Genomic DNA, 20,962 nt, shown 5'->3' on the forward strand with positions numbered 1-20,962 from the left:
TTTTTTTCTAATAACTTTTTTTATGGTTGCCCAATCAAGTTCAAATTTGGTATGGTAGTTCAGTAGGCAGAAATACATATTTTGATGCTAAGTTTGGTTCTCTATGTCTTCTGGTTTGGAGCTGGGGTGGTGGGGTAGATTCCTAACTATGCATAAGAAGAATGGGCAAAGAGAGATAACTGCTGAGAATGAATGGGCAAAGAGAGATAACTGCTGAGAATGTTACCATTGTATACATGGAAGGCTGTGCAATATTTGTCCTTTGGGATTAATTAACCTTCCACAGGAAGAAAATCCTAAGCTTTATCTTTATCTGTCACATTGAGATTAATAACTGCACTGCCTGTGTCTGCAAATGAACTTTGTTTTGAAGTTAAGGTCAATTTTGAATGATGTGTAGTATTGTGTACATTCTTTGAAATATGGATTTGAAATATAATATTCATATTTTTTTTGGTTAAAATACCGTACACAATGATTTATGATAGTTTTATTGAATAGAGGCAAAGCCTAGGTATCATTGCATTGGTATCAATTCTTTGTTTTTTTAACAAATTTTATTTCATCCCATGTTAACCCACTTTATCCCGTGGATATGACTCATTGGATATTTTTTTGATATTCCACAGTTGTGACTTTCCAATGGGATTTGCCTAGGCATAATGAAGTAAAAATAATGTAGAGTTTTATAAACAGTGTAAACATTGATTGCGGTGTATAAAATATGGGATAAATAGAATCTCATGATTTGTAGTATAATATGATTTTTATCCAACTTGTGTGTTTTATCCCCTCACTAAGGCTCAAGAAAAAAACACTTTAATTGTTGGATGAAAATCATATCCAACTACAAATCACGAGATCCTATATATTCCAGTTCTTTACATCTTCTGCCGGGCATTTATTTTTCATCATTGTTAATATAAAGAGGATGGAATTCAAAGTTTTTTTCACTTCTCTATATTAATTGTCATAGCGGGGCCCTTCCTGACTGGTCAGTTTTCTAGTTGAAACTTAATTGATGTCACAAGAAGTACCGGTAATTCTTTAACCCATTGTTCTTCCTTACTTCCAGGGCTACATACGGCATGCAAGGAAAAGAGAAGATATGTTCTCGGAAGATAGGATTTCTGTGATATTTGGCAATATGGAGGCCATTTATGAATTCTCACAAAAGTTTCTGGAGAATATTGAGAGCTCATTTGTGAAGGAGAATCCTCATCAGAGTCAGTTAGGACACTGTTTCCTGGAGTGTGTGAGTAATTTAAATATTGTGAGGAAGTGATGGGGGGGGATTATTATCACATCTGAGTTTGTTCATAGGATCTTTATCAACTTCTGTTCGACAACAAGTGCTGTGTAGGTTAGGGAGTGAAAATTTTGCACAAGGATTGTGTTTACTCAATTAACAAATGTGATCATATCTTAATTTGCACAAAACTTCAAACTGAAATGTTTAAGGGATGAGGCAATGAGAGAGGGGAGAATTTTCTTTGATGAGAATGCATGTTCCAATGATTTCCGATCTTTGTTTCTCGCTGTGAAAACTGTTATGTAATATTGATATGTTATTGTTTGCAGAGCAAGCAATTTGAGATCTACTCTGATTACTGCAACAACCACCCCTCGGCTTCAGAAGAGCTCAAAGATCTCTACAAGAATAAAAAATACAGGCATTTCTTCGAGGTATGGCCCATCCAGTAACTCAATTACAAACCACTTTCTGCTGTTAATGTTAGTTTTTCTTCCCATTTAAACAAATTGAATGGTAAAGCAATTAAGCCAGTGATGTAATAGCAAATGAGAACAATTGGTTTTTAACTTGACAATTATCTATTAAACCTCTACCTTACAGGCCTGCCGGTTGTTACAAGAAATGATTGAAATCCCACTGGAAGGATTTTTATTAACTCCTGTGCAAAAGATATGTAAATACCCCCTTCAACTCAATGAACTGTTGAAATACACCCCTGTGACCCATCCGGACCATGTGCACATACAGGGGGCGCTAGACGCCATGAAGAAAATCGCCACTCTGATCAACGAAAGAAAACGCAAGATGGAGAGCATAGAGAAGCTTGCCTACTGGCAGACGACTGTGGAGGACTGGCAGGTCAGTGGATTATTGAGTCATTCCTTCCACCGCCATCACTACATCAATCAGCCATGTCTGTAGACACAGTATTCAATGTTTTGTCTGGGAATAATGAAATGATAATCATTGATTTTTTTCTTCTAGGGGCCTGACCTACTAGAGGATAGTTCAGAATTGATCTACGCGGGAGAAATGAACAAAGTCAATTCTGCTGGCTGGTCCCAAGAACGCAACTTTTTCTTGTTTGATCACCAACTGGTGTATTGTAAAAAGGTAATACAATGTACTAATAAAAGGGAACTTACTTCTAAATTAGGTCTCTCCTATTCAAATGAGTATAAACTGTTTACCACATAAGACATATGCAAGTATTAAATCCATAGAAACAAAGATATGAAAAAAATTATTGGAAATTTTATAATTGTAGAGGACTTAAGGAATAATACAATTCTAAAAAATTTCTTACATAACAATTGAGAGTTTTGTCAAAGTCTTAACAGATAAAAGTTTAGAGTATGAAAAATTAATGTACCAGTACATGTTTTAAAATACATTGTTTCTCTTTTAGGATCTCCTAAAAAAGAATGGATATAGTTATAAAGGAAGAATAGATCTGGACGACTGTGAAATTATGGATCTCGAAGACGGAAAAGGTATTTTTACTGACTAACCAACTTGTTGAAAAAACGAAATTACATCCTTTTAATCAAAACAACAAAATTCAATTTTGGTCCTGAGTATCATTTTAATTTCATAATTAATATATATAGTATTTTGATTCTAAAAATTTCAGATACCCAGTATAATGTGACAGTTAAAAATGCGTGGAAGATCCACGAGGTTTCGCGGGAGAAGTGGTACTTGCTGGTGGCACGGAGCTCCGCAGAGAAGGAAAAGTGGATGAAGGCGTTCACCAACGAACGCAAGAGAGTCAAAGAGGATCAAGAAAACAGTGAGTTCTTATGTAAAACTCTGTACTTATATGAATATAAATTCTAGAAGCAGGAACAAATTCAAGGACTGCATGTTTAACATGTTACCTTGATTTATTAAACTTGTTATTTTGATATGTGGATTTAGAAAAATCTCTATTTTGCTGATATGGCTCAATCTACCTCAATCTGATAAAAGATTTCCTGTTTTGAATAAACTGTGGGATATATCAATCACTTTCAAAGTTATTAATTGAATGTGGCGAACTTTATGCTTCACAAACACCAAACTGTCAACTTCATTTTCTTTTTTTAAACATATTTTTCAAAAGATGTTTAAATTTGCTGGGATGATGGGATTTTAATCCAATGCATTTTAATCTCTTCAGATTTTGTTCCTCTTTACTGGAAAAGGATGGTTCTGAATAAGATCAAGACTAGTCAAGGTATGTTTTGGGGTACCATACAGGGTAATTTGATTTAAGATGGAAAAAAAAATCCTATAGATTCAATCTTTATATATAAAACATTGATTGTAAAATTAATAAAACATTCATGAATAATGTTAAGGAGGCATAATTATTTGAAATGGAAAAAAGAAATATTGCAAATATCTTTGTTTTAATACATTTTCACTCCATTCATTGCATTAAAAAATTGATTACTTTTTCAGAAAAACAAAGATCAGGAGGACAGATGAATTATCAGAAAGAGTTTGTTCGAGGAATCCCCTCACACGCCACCTTACCCCGCTCCTACAGCAAAAAGGTCCAGAAAAAGAAGGGCTGGTTCGGATTTGGAAACAAGAAGACCAAATGATCTTGTACTGCTATAAACTTTGTGTTCATAAGTAACAGTGAAAATCTCCTATAATTCACTGCACCGGAGAATGCCTCGTTATAGAGAGACGCTATTCTCATCGTGCACCAAGAAGTTTACGACAATCTGTGGTAAACTAAGCGAAATTCCAGGATTTCTACAACACATGAAGATGTATAAGTACTGTACTTAATGAGGTCTTCATGCAAGTGGCAAGTGAAAAAGACAAGGAGGGTTCAGGACTCGAGCCCAGGCCCTCGGTCTAAATCTGTGTCACTGCCAAACAAAAGAACAATGCAAATTTGTGGATTAAATGTTGACGTGTATCTGTGTGTGTATCTTAATGTGTGAGATATATTAACCATAACTTCTTTGTCATTTGGCTGGACTTTATTGTGATAGTGAATATGACATGAAATGTTCTGCATATTTATTTCCTGTGTATTACTTTCATGGAACTTGATCATGTACATGAGTTGATTCTTCTGCCATATGATAATTGTGTGCCCCTAGTCTTTCCATTCTTTCCATTACAATTGGACTCTGCTGCCATGTTGAAGTGGCACAAGTATCTTGGATACAACCCCACCCACCCCTAGACCCCCATTCTCATCCCCAACTTAATAATCACACACAAATACAATGGTGCTATATATTTCATACAGAATTGACCAACAAAGTGCTGGAAGGGAAAAAATATTAAATCTCATAAGACCAGTGTTCATATCCTTTCCTTTTTTAAGACAGAAATGTTTTTTATGGCCACTTCAACCTTTTTCGCAATGCACATAGAAGTTCCATAAAAGACACAATAGGTTTAATATATCGGTTAGCCCATATTTCCTCCTACCCCCCATGGCTTCATTCCATCTCTTTTAGATTTTTCGAATTCCCATTCACATCATATGTCATGGATACACTACTGATCAAAAGGGATGTTAATTGTAAGCCTTTTTGTTCACATTGAAACAAACAAGGGGGCCAATATGGCTGTATGTCTATTATACATGTATAAATATCATGGATATGATTTTACTCCTCCAGTTTCAATGTTGTGTATATGTACTAACAATTGTGTCCAACTCTTCACTAGATAAATACTAGTATCAGTTTTCCATCCATCATTTCTGGAATTCATTCAGACAATTGACCTCTATGAAGTACATTTATGTCCATTATATTATATTTGATGGTACCTGTATTTCATTTTTAAATGACAAACCGCTGTGTTTTTCAAGTACAACTAAAATACAGTTAATTGATATTTGTGTATGAATTATCATCATTTTTATTGGTTCAACTCTAGTCAATATTGTAGACTAAATATTGTACAGACTTTGTATAACTCTGCAAATTGACGACATTATAGTGCTTTAGTAGGTTGATAACTTGGTCATATCTACACGTAGTCTTTATAAAGACGCATTGATCTTACATTGTATGTATAACGACATGAACTGTACTTGTAATTTAACTGAAACCAATCTGCTGTTAGAGCAGAGTAATAAAACTATAAAACCTTAGCACGCTGGATTTACTCCTTATTTATGATAAGTGAATAATGTACTAACATTTAAAATCTAATGGAACCTGACATGGCCGGGTGGTAAAATGTACATACATGTATCATGTTGACAGGAGACCATGCAAGGAAGTTTGAATCTGGAAATTGTATACAAGAGTTAAAGCAAAGGGAGAGAATTTACCAAGGTGAATGAATTATGTTTTGATATGTTATTCAAATGTATAAAATATTTGAACAACATCTATCATCAAAATTTAAAAAAATATTTTTATTACACTATCCTATTATACATGTACACATATTCCGACCACTGAGTATTTCTGTCCTACTAGTATTTTTTAAATCTTAATAGTTTCCGCCAGTCTGTTAAAGTGTGAGAAAATGCTTTCAAAATTATTTTCAAATGAATTATTTTAGCAGTCATATGTCGATTCAAATCCCTTTCCAAAATAAATTGAAACTTTGCTACCTTGAGAGCATGCACAGACTACATAAGACTTCCAAATGATTTTAGTATATAAACTGCATACCGGTATACGGAAAAATATGCTGTTCCTTCTAAGTGACACACTGACGAACAGTAAGGATAATTTACCAGTACATACTTTTATCTAGGTTATATGGATGATTAAAGAAATTGAGAGAGAGATGCAAATATAAACACATAAAATGCTTTCTTTGGTGGTTTATATGGGCTATGGCAGCAGTAATATATTATAGCAGAAAAAAATTGAACATAAAGATGGGTCTAAGTAATATTCTAGCTGCCATGCTTGCATGCTCCCTCTATTATACTTAGAGCAATATGATGAAGTTCAAGTATTTCTTACCAGGTACATGTAACACATTAACCTCTGTTCTAGAATGGCAAAGAAATGCCATTTAATAGATCATATACATATATACTGATAAATAAATACTGTACATAAAGATACAGTGTATTTCCAAATCAAAAATTGTTACCTTAAATCCGGTTTTCCCATTTATTAAGTTGCATGCCTTTATTAAGCTTGAGAAACAATATTAGTACCTGTAGTATGTGTCAAAGGAAGTAGCTTTTCCAACTTTAATTAAATATAATTTATGATTAAGAGATTAAATTAATGTATGATCAATAAAACTGTGTGAAAGCTAGGGCAAAGAAAGATAATTCACAATTAAATGTAAATCTTCTTAAATTTGAGATTTCTTAGAAAATTAATGTTTCATTCACTAAAGTTTACCAAGTGAATTTTTCTCAAACTAAGAATTGCCTTAAAAAAAAGTTCTCATTTTTTTTTTGTGCATACCACCACCGTTTTTTCTATTTAACTCTTTTGAGAAATTATATCCGAGATAAATGCATAGTTACCATGCACAAATCTCACCTGAATTCATTAATCATAAATGGCTTTCAGACGACATCTGCAATGTACATGTACTTGTTGCCAACGGAATGCAATTCCTTGACGACACTTTGTCGACCATATGAGGCATATACAAATTGATTTTGATAATTTCTTATAGATAATGTAAATTTCCATACTCAAAATGCATGTGATATTGGACCAAGCATAAAATGTATATCCATGCAGGATGAAGGAAAAAGCTAGTGAATTTCAATCACCAAGCTTTGTACTTGCTTGAAGCTATATACTGTACTTAAAGGTAAGTACATATTTGTTTACAATATTACATCAATTTCAAAATCCTGAACATGCTCTACTCTCTATAAAAGAGACTTCTAGGCCATCTTTCTATAAAAAGTAAAAAATAACACAAAGATGAAGCTGACATTGCATGATTTATTAAATCAGTTAAGATGTAGAGCACCAGTCATTGTATAATTCATTGTCATTGTATAATTCATTGTCATTGTATAGTTCATTGTCATTGTATAGTTCATTGTAAATGAAGAATCATCTGTAAATGTACAACATAACAGTTAAAAGAAATCAACAGTAAAAATCAAAAGTATAATTATATATAAAACTGTCTCTGCTTGACATATTGCTGTAAACATATATATATCAAAAAAAGTAATTACTGCCAATTAGATTAACAATGTACTCAAATATAGTAAAGAGATTTTATGTTTCCATGGTGACGGGACCTTTGGCTGCAATGGACTTCTGACAGGCCCGAACCAGGCGCATAGCATTCAAAGTGTCCTCCTTCTTAACTCGTAGTTCTGCTTTACCTGGGAAGCAAACATTTTTTAAAGACAAACCCAAAGATTTTGAGGCTGAGGAGGAGGGGCTACATCCACATTTCATCAAGCGTAAAAGACATTTCTGGTATTTTATTTGGCCAATTTTATGAGGGGTCTGTGAGCTGATACTTATAATCTATATATAGCTACTGACTGACTTTAATATTCATGGCTTGATAAAGGAATATTTTTTCAGACTGTAATTTGTCTTAAAAAATAGTAAGTACTATACTATATATATGTCCCAAGTATTTGCTTCCACCACTTTTAGCTTGATATTTCGATATTCATAAATATATTGTGCTTAAACTACGTTCATCAACTAATATGAAAAATGTCCAGATTATCTGTTTTGAAACGCCCCCTCTACCACTTCAGGTTCCAATACACATCCAATATAGAAAGTCTACTGGGACAGACTTTAACAAGTTTGTGCTTTTTTAGTATTTCATTTGCCAATCAATTAAATATATTAAATATGAGATTGCTTTAATGAGGTAGTAAAGTTTTTGTTTTTAATTATTAGAGTTTGCTTGCTTACAAGCCATTTTGTTTTTGTTGGGGTAGCTCCCCCTCGCCCACCCCCCTCCAATTAAAAAACAGATGTTCTGATGCATGTATATCCAATATCTAACACATGTATTGGTCAGCTTATAAAATCATACTTCACACTCTGACATTAAAATTACTCAATGCCGGGTCAATTTGCTAACAAACTTTTCGACTAAAAGCATTGATGTACTTACAAAAATTTAAAATGTACAAGTATATTTTCAAAAGAATCTCTCTATATAGATCCAGTAATTTACCTTGCATGACATCCAGAAAGTGTTCCAGTTCAGCGGCGTAGGCCAGAGGGTACCTGTTGGTGAAATGACTGTCAATGGGAGGGACCGAGCTTCCCTGGGCCAGGTGCTCCCACACCAGACCTGACCTCTTGTTATCAACCTGGAGCATGCCCTTGTCACACAACACCTACCAAATAGAAGGAAAAAACTGATCTTTCCAAATACAAGGAAATCATTTTGTATATTTAATTTGATTGGAGTGAAGGATGGGATCAATTATCTTGAATTGTTCAGAATGGACAGATTTTTGCATGCATGAAGTATAATTTTATGGGCAAATTAATATTCAACCGTCCTATGTGTATTAAGTTTAAATAGGGTTACTGCTTTTTATTTTTAGTGCAACTGTATGTAAAATTTTAACATCATGATGTTTAAAAAAAAAAAAAAACATCATGATGCTGTGTGAAGTCACATTAAAGAGAAAAGGCTAATATTATTTCAATACAAAAGGAAACAAAGAAAAATATTGTCGCAGAGAGATTCAGTTGCCATGGTGTGTTTATCAGGTTACATGTATATATGGGTCTTTCCCTCAGATATCCCAGCTCGCACACAAACCTCTAGTCTTTGGTCATAGCCGTAGGGTGCCACGCGTCCATTCTCCACCGATGACACCACACCATTCTTAAACTTTATGGTAACCACCACCTGGTCATAGTCACCACAGCTGGCAATGTCAGGGTCAAAGGCTGAAGCACTGACATAGACGGATTCGGGCTGTGACCCCGCTAGCCACAAGGACATGTCAAGGTCATGGATTGTCGAGTCATAGATAATACCGCCTGCAATATGAATCATGAATCGTATTGTTGGATCTACTATTTCAGCAGTTCTTACAGTACGTTGTTTATGCCTGTGTTCATTACACATCAGAATAAAATGTTTCATTTGATTTTTGTCAGTTAAATTAAAGATCTTTCAACTACCTGTAAATTGAAAAGATTGACAAAGAAATTCAGTTCTACATAGCACCCTATGGCTCTATAAATGTTTTTTGAGGTGATTTTTCCCACCTGAAGTTTTGATGTATGAGATAGGGGGAGGGGCCAAATCTCGACTGGTCACTTTAATCAGGCGAAGGTTTCCCAGTTCCTTTTTCAACACTTTTTCTCGCACACTACAGAAATTTGGCTCAAACCTCCTACACGGTGAAGAAGAAAAATTAAATCCAGTATATAGTATTACATTCATCCCATTACATTTAATTTTTAGTAAAGTAAGCCATAAAAAGGTAATATGATGATAGATAAATGTAATGTAATTCTTCAGGTGTCTTATGATTAGACATCAAGTTTAATTATGGATGCTTTACAAGAGAATTTCTTATCATGGATTTTTAGAAAATTGTCTACACAAATCTGTCAGTCTGTCTGTCTGTCTGTCTGTCTGTGTGTGTGTCTCTCTCTCTCTCTCTCTCTCTCTCTGTCTCTCTCTCTCTCATCCCATACATATCTAATTGTACCTGTGCATTGCATTGAACAATGGTCGTTTGACTTTCTCTGCTAGATCATAGCAAGCTGCTGTTGAATCTATTGCATCAGTGATTGGCTTTTCACAGAAAACAGCTTTGTCTACAAGATAATGGCAGTTGATGAACAGAGATAATAAAATGTAAGATTATCATATCAGTGTTGTCTCTGTAATTTCAAGCCATAGTTTTTATTCCACTCCAGTTCCTACTGTTGGTATAAGACAGGTGAATATATTGAAGCCTAGTCTAATGCAAGTATTTATGAATTAGTTGACATTATCACATACATGTGATAGTAAAAATTCTTGTAAAAAATTTCAAAGGCTATAATTTCATATTGCTAGGCCAGCAATAATAAGACTCAAACTCTTTGCTTGCAAAAAAAAAAATTGCAATTGAGAACAGATTGCTCATTATGTAATCTTAGTTTTTTGCATTTATATAACAAAATAATTAATGCACATACATGTACCAATTATAAGGTTTTTATCTGCAAGTTTTTGTATTCTGATTTGAGAATACACCTACACTTATATTTTTTACTCCAATTTCTTTTTTAAAATGATCAAAATTGTTGCAATTTAACTTAATTTTCACAATTGATATGAAACTATGCAATATTTTACACAAAACAAACCCTGAAATAATCCAGTTACAGTTGTATATGGTACATGTGTATCTTCTGAAAAATCAGCTTTAATTCCATTGAAAGAATATCACATTAATAGATACTGAGTAATATATACTGTTGGATTTAATGATTGGAAGAAATATCCATGCAATTAAAAAATATTATCAAAGAAAAACTAGTGATTTGACTGCAATATCTGATTTAATGAATGGTTGTATACATATGTATCTGACCTGCTAGAAGAGAGTCGCGGATGACTGGTTCATGTGTGGAGGTGGGGGAACAAATGAGGACAGCATTCACTCTGTTAAACAAAAGCAAGAAAAAATTTTCACTGAATGTTGTGAGCCAATTATTAGAAAATATATGCAGTGCAATCTATAAACATTAAAATTTGCTCTTTTAAAAGTCATCAGAAAAAGAATCAAACTGCATGATGGTAAGAAAATGCAGAATGTTCCAATTTTCTCTTAAAATGTATGTTAATATATAAAGCATGGGTGAATGATTTGATCTGTTCCATTCGCTGTATTGGCTTAAAAGAATTTACAGTTTTTAGAAGGGATGGAAATCAGTTACAAAATTGCTAAACGGTTAATTGCATGACATTCTGACCAATTAATCGGTTAATTGTATCAGAAATTACTCATAAGAAACATTTTTTTTTATTTCATACTCAAACTTCATATATTTACGTGCAAGAAGACTCAAAGTACAGCTAAGTTAATTTGTTGGCATAGTAAAGATTAATGAGGACATTCCATTTTTTAAAGAAAATAGTTATACCAGTACATTTATAACGAATGAACATGCATTAAATATCATGGACAAATATTTTTCAAGTCATGCTGCATTGTCACCCATAGCATAACCAGCATTCAGTATATTTGTTCAGAAATACTATTTGATCTAAAACATCAGAAGATATTTGATGATGTATGAAAATGTTAAATTATGAAATTACATAGTTCTCAATGTGGAATTTTTATGAATGAAATTTTGTCCGATTTATTTTTTAATCCAATTAACTGATTACAGACTTCAGAATTTGTAACTGGCATTAGAGATTGACCTACTCTGGATCATTGTACAGTCCCTCAAGGTTGTCGGGCGTGGTACATCTCGCCGAGAGACTGTAGTCCTGTACAAACTTCTGGGCCTCCTGGATTTTATTTCTGACCACCCACTTCACAGAAGCCCTTGGGGATGTCAGGATATTCTTCATATGGGCCATGCCTGTCAATCATACAGGGAAAATATATGTCCAAATCGGCATAAACCATATATTTATTAGTGTTACCAATTTATGCGATGATCCAATTATTGGTTTCAAACATTTTGCAATGATCCAATCATTGGTTTCAAACATGTCTTTATCATGAGATCACAGAGTACTCAGAATTGAGGGCGAGTAACACCGAGAGATAGATAGATCATGTCATGATCGAGGGTACAAGATCTGAATTGTCTGTGCCCAAACGATTTGAAAAATATTTCCGCGAATATGAGTAATCTGCATACATTGTTTTTAATTAAAAAATGCATGGATCCAGAAAAAAATTTCGGGGGGGGGGGTCCGATGGTAATTTGAGTTTGTTGTGGGGGGGGGGGGTATTTTTGGTTAATTTTATTTATGATGTAATTTAAGGAAATCTGAAAATCTGGTCCGGGCCCCCTCGACTACTCCTCAGGATCTGCGCATGTAAAGAATATTAACCTGAAACAATCTGTAACAACATTGGTGAACTTCCTTTTAAAACCAATTACATAAGCATACCAACCCATGTTTCCAAAACCAAACAACGCAAAAGTGACTTTGGCCATCTTTCTTGTTGAAAACGCAACCGTCTGAGAATTCTGTGAAAGAGGCTGTTCTAGTGCGCCATACAATCTGCCATAGGTAGCTAAAACACAGTTGACTTAATATTCAATATTAAGTAAGCACTTTAACAGCAATTAATGGTTGATGGAAGTAGAAATTATATCAAAATTGTTCAAGTACAACAATTTTATCACCTGCGATTGTTTTACATTTATCGCAAGCGTAATATCACACCTGGCACCTTGTGCTAAATTTACGATGGAAGCGGCAAAGTATGGAAAGGGGGACGTGTAAAGTTTGGGAATGTACATAAAATGTTATCGCATTTGATCTTATGGATTAAGATTTCAACGTTAAAAAAACTTTGAAATGACACTCGTCCATCATACATGTCCAAGATCAACTTTGTTGTTGAAATCGACGATATCGACAACAAAATGACAATTTCGACATCGATATTTTGAATTTTGAAAAATGCTAGACCAGTATTATGATGTTGATATCAACGATATCGCACACAACTTGACGATATCGATATCGACATGCACTGATGAAGTTGAAAAATCAATTATATTGTCGATATCAACGATATCGTACACAAAAGGACGATATCGACATCGATATCGACACTGATAAGTTTAAAGACTAACTATGTATAGGCGATATCGTACACAAAATGACGACATCCAAATCAATAGGGATCTTTATAATTGCGTTAAAACAAATATAACAATTTCAATAAAAATGACAATATCAACCTCGATGTTGACTCTTAAGAATTCCTTTAAATCTTCCTGTATTAAAAGTTTATCAATATCAATAACAACGAATGAACGTCTTAATGATGGTATTCAAAGACTGTAAAATGATATAGTTGCGATTGTCTATATTGCCAAAACTTAAGGTATCTCACTCCTCACGTTTTGATTCCATTCCGCAGATGCTCATTATATTTGAAAGGAGTATGATTTTATTAATTTAAACCTCACAGATAGATTATCAGTTCATAATTATACACAATTAATAAAGAAAATCAATTTAAATTCAAGAAACAAACAAGCTTTAGGGAAACTATTTTCTCGGGCGGAAGGTTTTTTAGTCAAAAATGACAGAAACAAGCAATTTCAAGAATTTTCAATATACTTTTCTTTTTATTATATTTTATTCATTATTCACATTTTTAACATTTGATAGGTTTGTGACATGTTCTAAAGGTACAAAACTAAAATGTATAATAGAAAATGTCTGAATTTTTTAAGCCAAATTTTGCGAGTATTTTACCTTTGAAGCCATATATCTAAAATTTGACATCACTGACCCCCATGTTTTATTATGTCAAAATGATACTGAATACATATGTAGGCAAACTGTATCAATCTTATTAAATTCGTGATAAATTGTAACTATTATAGATATTGTCTATTTTAAGTGCAAAAAGGTCACACACAAAATTATGCAGCTTCATACAATTTTTCCTCGTATAATCCCTCTATTCAGTGTGACCATTGTGCATAATTAAAAACAATATTTCAAGACAAAAGTTTGCTTGATCAAAAATACTGACAACAAAACCCAGTCAGGCTGAAATCGCATTTAAGGTGCAAAAAGGTCAAATTAAATTGGCCATAACACAGAGGGATAAACTCTGACCTCCCACTATCTTTGTATTTTTTAAGTCTGTTTTGTCTACAGATTTCAATGATATACTTCTCAAGAAATTCTTGATACAAGAATATTGAGGAGTTAGATACCTTAAGATAAGCATGGTAAGTTTTCCAAAGAACTCTTGATTACATTTTGCACAAATGCAAGTCGATATCGATACGAAAACGTCGATATCGACGATATCGACAATAAATATGGACAGCTTTTGTTGTGCACATATGCCAATCGATATCGATATGATATCGTCGATATCGACGATATCGACATGAAATATGGACAACTTCAGTTGTAAACAAAAGAAAATTGATATTGATTCGATATCATCGATATCGACGTTAAATTTGGAAAGATTTAGTTCTGAACGTATGCAAATCGATATCGATACGATATCGTCGATATCGAGGTTAAATATGGATAGCTGTAGTTGTGTACTTATGCATTTAAGTTCTATAATATTGTAATTAGTGAATCGATATCGATACAATATCGTCGATATCATCGATATCGATAGTACAGCGTGTCTTGTACTGATGAAAGCCTTCTTTTAAGTTGATGCTTCGTCGACTTCTGACGTTGATTCGGTGTCTTTCTGACGTTCATTTATTGTTGATTTTATTTACCACTGGCTGTAGGCTTTATTCTCTCTCTCTCAAAAAAAAGAAACGTCCCATGCATGCACTCATGAATTTAAATTACTATTGTTGTTTTTATTTGTAGGTAGAGTTACATCGATATAGGACTTCTAAAATATCATGATCACGAATTAAGTGGGGCGTTATCAGTTAATTCAATTTACTCTTTATTTCCCAATCTCAATGTTTTACTGTCGAGATATGTCAAATTTTGGTACCTATCTTAAAAGTTCACTTGTATCGCATGCAATATGTCAAAAAGTGCATGTAGCGTACTGAATGCAACAATGCTAATGAATTCTATAAGATAATTTTATCACGATATTGGAAAACCATAGTACATTTAAATACAAAATGGCACTTTCGAATCTTGCTTCATATATTCTGCGAAGACGTCAGTCGATTTATCTCTTGACTGCAGAAATCTGGTTTCATACACCGCATTAAACTGAGGACACACCTGGGGGAAATGTAGGAGGAAGGTGGGGGGTATCACTACTCATTGATAAAGACATTCCATTTGCATTTGATTAATTTGCGATTGAGAGGTAATGCTTGCATGAACACGGCGTGGCGAGTATTGTACGAACAGAGTTCCCATATCTATATCGCCATTTTTGTAAACTTAGAACTATTCCTAATTTGGTGTTATTCTTTTATGACTTAAATTCTACGAAATAGCTTGATCTAACAAGAATTTTAAAACTGTGTCGTAAAATGCTTCTCATTTTTCTTGAATCTGGATCATTCATGAACGAACAAGGAACAAGTATAGGTATTCATGTTCAGTTAATTTCTCCCTTTAACTGTAACTACGATCAGGCATGCGTGTTGAACGTGTGTTGTTTCATGATATGCAGGAAACAAACTACAATCTGGTTTAGAGACAGATATACGATTTTTCTCACTTTCTAACGAAATTATTGAATTTCTTGTAACAAGAACATGAGCGAAAACAAAGCTTGTGAGGATGGTTCATTTTTATCAGCAAAGAAAAGATCGGAGAACCCACCCAAATCTCAATCTCGAGCGTTGTATGTTTCGTTTGCCGCGAACGTGTTCTTTTTGGGTGTGGTGTTTTGCTGGGTGGTTCTTCAGATTGTTGGGGACCATCGAGACAACAGAGATGACCTCCAAGGACCGTCACAAGTGCCCTCTCTCCCCGAGGACTCGTTCTATTCATGTTCTCCGTGCAAACCCATGATGAGGGCTGATGATGCTGACACAATGAGGCTCGCCGGGGGGAATTCCTCCTTTGTGTGTTGTAATCGGATAATTCAAGATGTACAGTTAGAGGTTTGTACAAAATTAATAGAACTGATTTCAGTATGGGCAAAAATTGTATTTTAGAAGTACCGATTTATTTCTAAAATCATAGTCAAACGCAGAAACGACCTGTTCAATATTGAGGGCTCAAAATTTAGGTAGAATATTATAAACGTTTTAGTTCGTTGTTTATTATTATTTAAAGAACACAATTACAGTGTGATTTTAATTTAAAATGTTGATTTGATCTCGAAGGCAATTCAAGAATTTAATTCCGATAGAGATTGTTTTGTTGTTTATTGAAAAGGCATTGCTTTAATCAATTTCTTTTAATTTGATCAGCTACCCAACACAGGGCAACTACTTGAAGAGTGTCAGGCCAAAAAAGGTGTGTAGGAAATGTGGGGTGGGGGGGGGGGTGCACACATGGGGGATTGAGAGATTTTATTTAAAAAGTAAAACAGAAAGTACAATTGTTTTTTTGTTTTTTTTAACCTTTTTTTATTATTTAACATAAAGACGATAACGGGAGCACAGTTGGAGCACTCTTGTACATTAACCTAAACAAGACGCGGTGTACTTCAGGTGAGTTAGTGGAATCAATATTATGAGCTTAAAAAATTGAACTGATTTAATAGGAAATGTTCTTTTAAATTATGACTAAGGCCCCGTGTATTTATGATCAATTCATGACCAGTAAAGATGCTATGATTTACAGCTAGTCCAGTCTGAATCGTAGAAAGTTTAAGATAAAGTCACATGGCTAAAAATGACTACAATTTCAAACACGTTGGATATAAGATATTCTTATCTTTAAGAACCATTTGCATTTTTTTAGAGGCAAAAATAAAGATTTCAAAATCTAAAAAATAAAAATGATTCAAAAAGAAAGAATTGAAAAATAAAAAAAAAATGGACATATTTTGTTAAGGGTTGCATTGGAAGATTTTTTTTTTAAAAGTTGACCTGTTTTGTTTAGGGTTGCACTGGAAGTTGGGCAGCAAGACAACTTATATGAGGGGAGGAGTGGGGTATGAGGACCTACTCCATTATGGTCGACTGACCGTACCAAGTGACGGGATTTATACAGTCTACAGCTACATACAGTTCGATTCCTACACCGGGAACAGTAACCTAGACCGTCCAAAGCCAGAAATGCACGTGTTGTACAAAAATGGCGACCAGTTGGTTCAAATGAATAAGTTCATGTTGAGACAGCACAGTTATATCACCAGTCAAGTGGGACCGATTCTGGTGGAGTTGAAGGCCAGAGATTCTATCCATGTTGCTGTCGGTTCAATGGGCAGGTTTATCCATAACAATCCCCAATCCAGCGTGTTCGGAATGTTTAAGTTATAAACCACGTAAAAGGTGGGGAATTCTTTAACTCTGCGTTGAAAAAAAAACCCAGGTACCATTCACAGTTGCTTTGACCTTGACTGGGATCGTGAAATGAAAACTTTGTTGTAAGTTGTCTTACCAATGCAGAATCAAGACAAATATTTGATGTTTTTGCAACAGGACACTACCACTGGTGTAAAATGTCACAGATAACATATATATTATTCTAGTATGAGTTTTACGTACAGAATTGTTTTAGACTGCATGTTAAATTGCTAATGGCATTTTAATTAAAGATCACGGATGATAGTGAACGAACACAACACGTTTGTTCTTTGAGTGTTAACGATAAAGATATTAAAGATAAACTTTTAAAGCAATTTGTGCTTGGACGGGTAAGATATTCTACTGGCCTTACATTGAAAGTTGCTGTGTTTTTAAACCGTTTATAAAAATTGACCATGAAATATTTAACATGGCCTTTAAGGGGTACGAGAATGGGGGCACAGTGGGGTCAAAGATTAACTGAAATTCATAGCAAAATAAACCTCCTGCAGAATATATTTGCTTTTTCTGTTTTGAATAAAATCTATGAGTACATGTATTGACAACCTTCATTATAGGTAAAGATTAGTAGTTCAGAGTGTTTTTGTGTAATTTTTTATCTGTAAGTATATCCTGCAGATGTTAGAGTATCTAGACAAGAGTTGAATCAAACACTGGTTAAAAGGGGAAAAAATCAACTGAAAGTGTATTTAAAAATATTCAAAATAACACTTGTTGAATAAATGGAAAACTATTAGCAAAAGAATCATTCCTTATTACAGTTCTTCACTATGATAAGTGTTAGTATTGCGCCATTAATCTGACAATGTGGATTGTGTGACTCTCTATTTAAAAGGGCAAATGTAAGAACAGAAATGTTTCTGATTTGAACATATTTTATTATGCAAAATAAACATTTACGTAAGTGGATTAGGCAGCAGGCAATGCCTATGTACATATTTAAGCCCTCTCCATTAAATTTCAGTATGTGATGTACTTTCAATGTCAATTTTTGTTACCGTGTAATGTATGCGAACGTAACATAACTTTGAAATACTAGTGTATGATTTTCTATGGTTTGTAGATTTTGAATGAGTGTGTGCTTTAAAATACTAGTGTATGATTTTCTATGATTTGTAGATTTTGAATGAGTGTGTGAACGAATGAGGGTGTACATGTTTGTCTTTGTCTCTTCATGTTTTGTTCAATTATTGATAAAATGTGAAAAAAATGTACATTGTATGAAAAATGTACTCATTGTGTATTCATGTACAGGTCTCATGCCTATTTAATATTACACTTAAAGTATATATTTGCCAATGGTTTTTTAAGGAGCATGGTCATGATTTTGCCATTCTTGACATTAATAGAAAGTTCCTAACAATTTTCAAATTCATATTAAATCTAATCCTGGAATTTTATTTTCAACATTCAAAATATAATCAAAAACGTCACCTGAGCTGAGATGCTTATAAATCGGTATATTAAAAACAAAGAATAGTTAATTTGTTTTTAACACTATTAGAAATGCCTTACTGAAGCATTGTAAAACTAAAAACAGAGGAGAACAAATGCATGACCAAAATCGTGACCAAGCCCCTTTAATGCTTTTATATTTTAAAGCAGAATGGGATCAAAATTCATGAAAAAAAGGAAGGAGGAAATTACGAGATAATCTTGCAATTTAAAGAATTTTACCGCTACAGTCCTAGTTAATATAATACCTCCATTTTATTTTAGTGTCATGGGTTTTTCCCGGTATAGACAATTATAAGCGTAAAACGCCTACCAGTATTTAAGACCCTGGTCCAGCTAATGTTCATTCGCTTCGGTCAGAGAGAAAATGGCACAGGACGATTGTTCCTCCCGTTGCTTAAATGACGAGAAATATTCAGAAGTTCATAATAAAAAACAAATAGGACGTTCGGTAATCTTTTCTTTTGCCGTGAACGTGTTCTTTTTTGGGGTGGTGTTTTGCTGGGTGGTTCTTCAGATTGTCGGGGACCACCAAGACAACAGAGATGACCTCCAAGGACCGTCACAAGCGCCCTCTCTCCCCGAGGACTCGTTCTATTCCTGTTCTCCGTGCAAACCCATGATGAGGGCCGATGTACTAGACGCACTCGTGCGTGCAAGGGGGGGGGGGGGTGGGGGGGTGGGGTTCATTGCATATGATATCGAACATTTACGAAATAAATACATCGACACACATTTACATAACCAAGCTTTAAGCCCATAATAATGCTATTAATTTCACTACATTCTGCTTAGTTAGCATAATCTAACTGTGTCTCGGGACAGGCCTTCACCACAGTTAAAATGCCTGTGTAATGTATCAGAATATTGCAGAATCGCTCCGCCACGATTTTGGAAAAATTAATGAAGCTGCATTGAAAATTACAAATTATTCATAAAATACCATTTTAAGGCTGTAAATACATTTCATCTAAAAATTAAATTCATATCAAGGTAGTCAATAACTGAGATGAATTTAACAAATTTTATTGATATGAACTATATTGATTCAATTTTTACAAAAAACAGAATGATGATAATACTAAAACAACGGAAGCGTATTAGTGCCACATATACACTTCACATTTTTTTATTTTCTGCACTTTAAAGCGTAAATTTTACACTTTAATCTGTAAATTTCACACTTTATTCTGTACATTTTAATCTGTAAAATTCACACTTTAATCTGTAAAATTCACACTTTAATGTGTAAAATTCACACTTTAATCTGTAAAATTCACACTTTAATCTGTAAATTTTACTGTAAATTTTACAATTTAATCTGTAAAATTCACACTTTAATCTGTAAAATTCACACTTTAAAGTGTAAAATTCAAACGTTAGTCTGTAAAATTCTTTAAAGTGTAAAATTCACACTTTATTCTGTAAATTTTACATTTTAATTTGTAAATTTAACACTTTAATCTGTAAATTTTACACATATATCTGTAAAAATCACACATTAATTTGTAAAATTCTATGTCAACACCACATGGCTGTTTTAATTAAATGTCTGACATTTCTTTGATCTTGCTTTAATAATAAACATTGCAATCGAGAAATGAGTTCTCATTAACAGTATTCAATTTTTCAAAAACTGAAACAGTTATAATTAAATTCTCTTAGACAAAATGTATCAGTGTCACATGGCCAAAAAATGTTCAACGCTAATGGCTTTTTATAATGCAAGCCGTTTCCCTCGTCTCTTTCAATAAGATTAAAATGTTCACAAATATTGAAAAAAGTGATAATTTAATGGACTAAAAACGAGCGATCACCACTAATGTATCTGACGGCCAGCCGGCCACCACATAATTATATGGTGGCCGCAACATAAAATGTAGAATTATCTGTAACAATGTTTTGGGGTTTTGACTTTTTGTTCACTTTTATGCAAATACACAGTCTTCAAGCCTGCTAATTGTATACAAGACTTTTACTAGTTTAAAGCATCAATTTTATTCATTTGTATACAGTACAATTTTATTTAATCAAGTTTTGTAGTACGTACACAACTCAAAGTACTGAACGTACTTATGCTAGGTTTAGACAGAATGAGACATAATGTATATTCTTTGAATGATCAGTAATTCAACTCTATTTGTTATTTTTATTGTAAAATCATCATTAAAAAGTGTAGAAAAAAGCCGAGGCATAAAAC

At 33.6% G+C, this 20,962-nt stretch overlaps 3 protein-coding genes across 11 annotated transcripts in view; 2 read left to right on the plus strand and 1 right to left on the minus strand.

Moving 5' to 3' along the window:
- LOC105349228 (uncharacterized) overlaps nt 1-5,369 on the plus strand; it is a 55,049-nt gene extending 49,680 nt beyond the window's left edge. For all 6 annotated transcript variants that reach the window (XM_066067846.1, XM_066067847.1, XM_034472094.2 and 3 more), the window contains 8 exons: nt 1,076-1,255; nt 1,582-1,686; nt 1,856-2,113; nt 2,240-2,368; nt 2,664-2,748; nt 2,889-3,047; nt 3,417-3,473; nt 3,701-5,369. In XM_066067846.1, coding sequence (XP_065923918.1) covers nt 1,076-1,255; nt 1,582-1,686; nt 1,856-2,113; nt 2,240-2,368; nt 2,664-2,748; nt 2,889-3,047; nt 3,417-3,473; nt 3,701-3,846 — 1,119 coding nt within the window. In that variant the 3' untranslated portion in view covers nt 3,847-5,369. The remainder of the gene's footprint in view (nt 1-1,075; nt 1,256-1,581; nt 1,687-1,855; nt 2,114-2,239; nt 2,369-2,663; nt 2,749-2,888; nt 3,048-3,416; nt 3,474-3,700) is intronic.
- Nucleotides 5,370-7,197: 1,828 nt separating this feature from the next.
- On the minus strand, nt 7,198-12,663 carry LOC105349216 (inositol 2-dehydrogenase). 3 transcript variants are annotated; one of them, XM_034472092.2, is made up of 9 exons: nt 12,579-12,663; nt 12,297-12,419; nt 11,592-11,751; nt 10,749-10,819; nt 9,876-9,984; nt 9,427-9,554; nt 8,972-9,195; nt 8,372-8,537; nt 7,198-7,550 (listed from the first exon to the last, which is right to left on the minus strand). In XM_034472092.2, the coding sequence occupies exons 1-9, from the start codon at nt 12,646-12,648 to the stop codon at nt 7,441-7,443; spliced, it is 1,161 nt and encodes a 386-aa protein (XP_034327983.2). In that variant the 5' UTR covers nt 12,649-12,663; the 3' UTR covers nt 7,198-7,440. The 3 variants fall into 3 exon arrangements, with proteins under 3 accessions (XP_034327983.2, XP_019918243.3, XP_034327984.2); XM_020062684.3 differs by having other exon boundaries at nt 7,199-7,550; nt 12,532-12,635; XM_034472093.2 differs by having other exon boundaries at nt 7,199-7,550; nt 12,572-12,617.
- A 2,717-nt stretch (nt 12,664-15,380) lies between these two features.
- Nucleotides 15,381-18,209, plus strand: LOC105349205 (uncharacterized). 2 transcript variants are annotated; one of them, XM_011458910.4, is made up of 4 exons: nt 15,395-15,930; nt 16,243-16,288; nt 16,420-16,485; nt 16,880-18,181. In XM_011458910.4, the coding sequence occupies exons 1-4, from the start codon at nt 15,580-15,582 to the stop codon at nt 17,257-17,259; spliced, it is 843 nt and encodes a 280-aa protein (XP_011457212.3). In that variant the 5' UTR covers nt 15,395-15,579; the 3' UTR covers nt 17,260-18,181. The 2 variants fall into 2 exon arrangements, with proteins under 2 accessions (XP_065925879.1, XP_011457212.3); XM_066069807.1 differs by lacking the exon at nt 16,420-16,485 and having other exon boundaries at nt 15,381-15,930; nt 16,880-18,209.
- Nucleotides 18,210-20,962: the final 2,753 nt, after the last annotated feature.

Source organism: Magallana gigas, chromosome 8 (assembly GCF_963853765.1).
Source record: "Magallana gigas chromosome 8, xbMagGiga1.1, whole genome shotgun sequence".
NCBI classification, from domain to species: domain Eukaryota; kingdom Metazoa; phylum Mollusca; class Bivalvia; order Ostreida; family Ostreidae; genus Magallana; species Magallana gigas.

Excerpts from the sequence above, each read along its gene's own strand:
- LOC105349205 (XM_011458910.4), top strand. The coding sequence starts at position 15,580 with ATGAGCGAAAACAAAGCTTGTGAGGATGGTTCATTTTTATCAGCAAAG. Across the intron at positions 15,931-16,242 it reads TTCAAGATGTACAGTTAGAG|CTACCCAACACAGGGCAACT; the intron begins GTTTGTACAAAA and ends TAATTTGATCAG. Across the intron at positions 16,289-16,419 it reads AGAGTGTCAGGCCAAAAAAG|ACGATAACGGGAGCACAGTT; the intron begins GTGTGTAGGAAA and ends TTTAACATAAAG.
- LOC105349216 (XM_034472092.2), bottom strand. The coding sequence starts at position 12,648 with ATGTACATTCCCAAACTTTACACGTCCCCCTTTCCATACTTTGCCGCT. Across the intron at positions 11,752-12,296 it reads GTTTGGTTTTGGAAACATGG|GCATGGCCCATATGAAGAAT; the intron begins GTTGGTATGCTT and ends TATGATTGACAG. Across the intron at positions 9,985-10,748 it reads CCGCGACTCTCTTCTAGCAG|ACAAAGCTGTTTTCTGTGAA; the intron begins GTCAGATACATA and ends ATTATCTTGTAG.